We start from the raw sequence: 6,000 nt of genomic DNA, 5'->3' as shown, positions 1-6,000 counted from the left end.
AATTTTTATTTTTTTTAATTTTTTATAGAGACAGGGTCTCCCTGTGTTGCCTAGGCTGGTCTTGAGCTCTTGGGCTCAAGCAGTCCTCCCACCTCAGCCTCCAAAGTGCTGGGATTACAGGTGTGAGCCACTGCATTGGACCCATACAGTGTTTTGTTTGCTTTTGTTTTTTGAGATGGAGTCTTGCTCTGTCTCCCAGGCTGGAGTACAGTGGCATGATCTCTGCTCACTGCAACCTCCACCCTCCACCTCCCAGGTTCAAGCGATTCTCCTGCCCCAGCCTCCCCAGTAGCTGGGATTACAGGCACATGCCACCAAGCTGGCCCCATACACTGTTTTTTATTAACAAGTTCAAGTTACTGAAATCCAACACAAGTACTTATTAAGCACCTACTATGTGCCACGTACGAAGTGTTGGGGATATAGCAATGAACAAGACAGACAGCATTTATGTGGAGATGACTGATCAAACACAGAAATAAATGAAGATCACTTTTGATTATAATGAAGGATGAGAAAGAAAGAAATATATAATAGTAATGAGACAGCTAGTGGTGGGAAGGGGTGAGGGGTATGCTGCTGCTTTAAATTCCTTGGTCAGGCCGGGCTCGATGGCTCACGCCTATAAACCCAGCACTTTGGGAGACCGAGGTGGGCAGATCACCTGAGGTCAGGAGTTTCAGACCAACCTGGCCAACATGGTGAAACCCCGTCTCTACTAAAAATACAAAAATTAGCCAGGCTATGTGGTGTGTACCTGTAATCCCACCTAGTCAGGAGGCTGAGGTAGGAGAATTGCTTGAACCCTGGAGGCAGAGGTTGCAGTGAGCCTTGATGGTACCACTGCACTCCAGCCTGGGCAACAGAGCGAGACTCCATCTCAAAAAAAAAAAAAAAAATTACTTGGTAAGGAAAGACCTCTTCTGAGGAGGTGACTATTGAATTGAGGACTGGAGGATGGGAAGGAGCCAGTTAAGCAGAGAGCTTGGGGAAGGGCGTTCCAGGGGTAGGGAACAGCAAGGGCAAAGGCTGTGAGTGGGAATGTTGGTCAAGCAATAGAAGGAAACCAGAGTCTGTTGACTGGAGAGAACAGGGGAAGAATGGCATAGGATGAGGCCAGAGGGAAAAGCAGAGGTCAGATTTTCTAGGGCAAAGCAGTTTGATTTTACTCTAAGGGCAACAGAGAGCCATTGAAGAATTTAGATAGGGAAATTATGTGATTTGGTTTATGTTTTTAAAGTTTTTCTTACTGGGGAGTAGACTGTAGGGGTGCAGGAAAGGAAGCAGGGAAATGGGCTAGAAGGCAATTTCAGAAGTCCAAAGAGAGCTGCTATTGGCTGGGACCAGCATGGCAGCAGTCGAGATGGAGAGAAGTGGTTAGACCTTCAGTGTGTTTTGGAGGTAGCACTGACAGGCCAAGCTGTGCTGTCCAATACAATAGTCATGGCTACTGTCGCTATTTATTTTCTTATTTATTCTCAGAGACAGGGTCTCGCTATGTTGCCCAAGCTAGCCTCAGACTCCTGGGCTTCAGCCATCCTCCTGGGTCAGCCTCCAGAGAACTTGGGACTACAGGCATGCACCACTGTAACTACCTTCTGGTAACTTTTAAATTTCACTAAAATAAAATAAAATAAAAAATTCAGTTCCTCAGTCATAGTAGCCCATTTCAAGTGCTCAGTAGCCACATGTGGCTAGTGGCTACTGTGTTGGACAGTTTAGGTATTGGACAGTCTCATGATCACAGAAAATTCTACTGGACAGTGCTGGTAAGGCAAGTAGGGCAGTGGTCAGTATATTTTAGGTGCTGAGTAAATAGATATTAAGTATATTCTTTGTATCTCTAGGTCTTTTTCTTTATGTTTTTACCTGTTGAATGAACTCTATGAAATGCCTCTACTGCCTTTGCATTATTAAAACAAAATCACGTACTGACTTGACTGCATTTTCGTACACTACGTCTTTGCTCTTCAGATGCGTACATGTGTTCAGCAGATATCTGAGTGCCCACCCTGTGCTTGGGGTTGGAGGGAGTGGTGGACAGGGCCATAAAAGAACATGATCAGGAAAGATCCCACCTCCCAGGAAGATGATCCCTGTGTGGGTGAAGGAATACCTGGTATTTGAGGTCTCTGAATCCCCAGAGGGAGGAGGGAGTGATTCTAGTGGGGATAGAGGTGGGGTCAAGAAAAAGGTGAGTTTGGATGTGGCCTGGGCTGTGTCCTGGAGACAACTGGCCAGACAGAACCTTGACCCGAGTCATGCTCCCCAGAGTCAGTGCTGTACATCACAGTTTACAAAGTACCCTCACACATGCCACCCTACCCATCCTTACCATCCTTACAGAGACTGGGGAGGTGCAGGGCCTGGCCAGAACAGGAGCCAGACCTGATGCTGGTCTTGAAGACACCCTACTCCCCACAGGACTGAGGCCTTTCTCTGCAGGTTACGGGTTTGAAGGTGGCCAGCTTCTCAAAGAAGCCCCATCCCTTCACATCTCCATTGCTTCTGTAACAGAGGTCCCCACCTGATCACCCTGGGGGCTGTGTTTGGCTTGTAGGCCTGCCAGGATGGAGGGGCATGCTGAAATGGAGATGCTGAGGACACTGAAGGGGCCTTCCACAGGGGAGGTCAGCGTGCACTTGGTGGCCAGAGACAGCCCCGGTTCTGGTCCTCACCTGCCCGCAACTGCCTTTATCATTCCAGGTGAGTCAAGCTAGGGTAGGAGTCTGGGGAGGAAGAGCATCTCTGTACTTGCACAAGCAAGTGTGGATCCTGGAGAGGGGATGACTGTTTTCACTCTCCTCCACCTGCCTTCCTTCACATGCCTACACATGCATGGCAGGATTGAGGCAGGGCCACTAGACTCACCCGTGTCGTGTCTATTTGTGTATCTGTTTACAGCCAGCTCGGCCAACCTCGGCCTGCCCAGCAGTGCCCTGGATGTGTCTTGCTTTCCCCGGGAGCCAATCCATGTGGGTACCCCGGAGCAAGTGGCCGGCAGCGAACCGGTTCCTGCCACTGTCCTGCCGCAGCTTAGTGCCGGGCCGGCCAGCTCCAGCGCCAGCACAGTGCGGATTCTGGAATGGACAGAGGCCGCGGCCCCGCCCCCTGGGGGCGGCCTGCGGGTCAGTGTCTGTGGGGATTGGCTAAACCTCGTAAACCACAGCCATGGGGCGGAGCTTGCGGGCCCGGAGGCCGGACCTGAGGCGGAAGCGGGGGAAGCTGGCTAAAATGATGGGCCCTAGGGGTGGGCTTTGAGTGAGGGACTCTAGGGGCGTGGCTTGAGTTGAAGCACTCCTAGGCCCTGGGGACTATGGGGGCGTAGCTTGGAGTGAGGCACTCTGGGACTGGGCCTGTGGGTGTCTGGGGGTGTGGCTTAGAGTGGGGCACTCTGACTGGGCCTGTGGTAGTTTGGGGGCGTGGCTTAGAGTGGGGCACCGGGGGACTGGACCCTGCAGGTGCTTGGGGGCGTAGCCTGGAGTGAGGGTTTGGCTGGTATAGCTTGGAGTGAGGTGCCCTGGCATGGAGTCTTGAGGCCTGCTGAGGGCGTGAGCTGGCATGAGGCGACGAGAGGGCCATGGCCCCGACGCCGAGGTGGGTCAAGGGCCCGTACGGGAGTCGCAATCCTCAGACCCTCCCGCGCTCCAGTTCCGGATAAGCGAGTACAAGCCGCTGAACATGGCGGGAGTGGAGCAGCCCCCGAGCCCCGAGCTGCGGCAGGAAGGCGTGACCGAATACGAAGATGGCGGGGCCCCTGCTGGAGATGGCGAGGCGGGCCCCCTACAAGCGGGTAGGAGCCCCGCTCCCCAGGCCCTGAGCTGGGCCCTGTGCGGGTGGGGTGAGGCCTGAGCCCTAGGAGGACCGGGGGCGGGGCCCAGGGTGGTCCTGGGGTGGAGAAGGCTGGAGGAGGCCATCCGATGCGGAGATGGACTGAGGCGGAGGCAGGGTCTGAGGGGGCGTGGGCGGAGCCTGAGTGTGGCTGCAATGGGGAGGGAGGCCTGAGGCCCATTTGGCCCCCGCAGAGGACCACCCCCAGAATCCTCCAGAAGATCCCAATCAGGACCCCCCAGAGGATGATAGCACCTGTCAGTGCCAGGCGTGCGGGCCTCACCAAGCCGCGGGTCCAGATCTTGGTTCCTCTAATGATGGCTGCCCTCAGCTGTTCCAGGAGCGGTAAGGGAAGGAGGTTGCAGCCCTACTCGCTCTGCCTTCAGCCCCCAAAGCCTCATTCCTGTTCAGGGGTTAGGAGAGGGGCTGGGTGGTGCAGGGCGGGTGGTTCTTTCTCTAAGGCTGGCCCTTCCTCAGGTCAGTCATAGTGGAGAACTCCTCAGGCTCCACCAGCGCTTCTGAGCTCCTCAAACCCGTGAAGAAGAGGAAGCGCAGGGAATACCAGAGCCTATCAGAGGAGGAGTCGGAGCCAGAGGCCATGGTAGGAAGAGAGCAGTGGGGAAGGGAGGGGGAAGCTATAGCTTATGCCTCAATTCCCACTGTCGCCTCCGTCGATCCAGATTATGGAGCTGGGCCAGAGAAGACACGCATAATGACTCACTCATCATATTTGGGGGTCCCATCCTGAGTCAGGTCTTATACCTGCTTGGAGGGAAATGAATTAATCACTCTCCTGATTTTCCAGAGCTCCCATCTCAGTTTAGTGTCAAGGTTAAGACATAGTCATGCGAACTAGTACCCAAAGTACATGTGCAGGCAGCTGGAAAACTCCATCACTGGGGTCCAGTACCTAGGCCAAAGGCCAAGGAACACCCAGGGCTCTAGCTGCAGAAGCTGGAAGGGACAGAGCATGAATTCTACTGGGCATGTAAGAGCATCACAAAGGAAGTTTTCGTGTACCAGATAACAAGGAAAGTTGTAGTCAGGCTGTTTAATTAGGATATGCATGCTCATGTGAGTCTGTGCTCAAGTGATAGGGGGATGTGTGCTGGAGCCACACTCCTGCTGGCAGCCTAGAAGAAATTCTGCCTGTTTGGGGCGGAAGACCACATGGCCAGAGAGCCAGGTAGGGGCCAGGATCAGACGCTAGCACTTCATCCCAAACCATGAGGAGAAGAAGCTGGGATCAGGCTTGCCTTCTATAGGAGAAGCAAGAAGAAGGAAAGGACCCAGAGGGACAACCCACCGCGAGCACCCCGGAGAGTGAGGAGTGGAGCAGCAGCCAGCCTGGTACGATGGCCTGTGTGTATATATTCGTGTGAGGTGTGTATGCGCCTTTGAAGGTGTGAGGCTGGGAGTGTGGGTTATGATTGTGATGGTAGGTTGTACATACATAAATGAGCATGAGTTAGTGTGTGTGAAAGAGAAAGAGACAGTGAGAGGCTGTTTTGGGTTTGTGTATTAGTGTATGTGTGTTCTTGGGGGTTATATCATGTGTTTATTTATCCTCTTATTACCCAGTCATGACTAGGCCCCAGTGCCAGGGAGATCTTGGCTCAATTTTTGAAGACTTGAGTAGCTTTTACTGGCACCACATGTCATTGCTTCTCTTTAGTGGTAGGGCAAGCCTGCACTGGTCATTGGTCTGACATTCCTGTTTGGAACCCTATTCTCACTCTTTGATTCTAAGAAAAATGGAACAGAGGTCATTCATATCTCCAACCTTGAGGCCTTCTCTATTACCATCTCCACATTCCCATATGACAACTGTCAACTGTAGCTAAGTAGCATTGTCATACTTGTAATCACATAGATACTATGTAGCAATTTGTTTAATGTCTCTCCTCCGCCCTCAAAACCATCAACACAAGGACGGTATCTAGTTTTTTTTTCTTTTTTTAAATTTTTTAAATTAAAATTTTTGGAGGGTGACAGGGTCTTGCTCTATTGGCCAGGCTGGAGTACAGTGGTGCAAACACAGCTCACTGAAGCCTTGACCTCCTGGGCTTGAGCAATCTTCCCACTTCAACCTCCTGAGTAGCTGGGATCACAGGTGCATACCGCCATGCATGGCTAATTTTTTAAATTTTTTAAATAGAGATGGGGATC

General features: G+C 52.2%; 1 protein-coding gene across 7 annotated transcripts in view; it reads left to right on the top strand.

The window, feature by feature from the left end:
- The first annotated feature begins 2,538 nt into the window (after window positions 1-2,538).
- The window catches only part of L3MBTL1 (L3MBTL histone methyl-lysine binding protein 1), a 38,192-nt gene continuing 34,730 nt past the window's right edge, over window positions 2,539-6,000 (top strand). For 2 of the 7 annotated variants that reach the window (XM_050806454.1, XM_050806453.1), the window contains exons 1-4: window positions 3,157-3,793; window positions 4,026-4,176; window positions 4,309-4,432; window positions 5,097-5,181. In XM_050806454.1, coding sequence (XP_050662411.1) covers window positions 3,562-3,793; window positions 4,026-4,176; window positions 4,309-4,432; window positions 5,097-5,181 — 592 coding nt within the window. In that variant the 5' untranslated portion in view covers window positions 3,157-3,561. Of the gene's footprint in view, window positions 2,707-2,904; window positions 3,129-3,156; window positions 3,794-4,025; window positions 4,177-4,308; window positions 4,433-5,096; window positions 5,182-6,000 lie in introns of those variants that run through there. The other 5 variants (XM_050806451.1, XM_050806450.1, XM_050806452.1 and 2 more) reach the window with 5 other exon arrangements.

This window comes from Macaca thibetana, chromosome 10 (assembly GCF_024542745.1).
Source record: "Macaca thibetana thibetana isolate TM-01 chromosome 10, ASM2454274v1, whole genome shotgun sequence".
Classification (NCBI taxonomy): Eukaryota; Metazoa; Chordata; class Mammalia; order Primates; family Cercopithecidae; genus Macaca; species Macaca thibetana.
The sequence above is the reverse complement of the archived record's forward strand: the minus strand, read 5'-3'. Positions and strand labels throughout refer to the sequence as shown.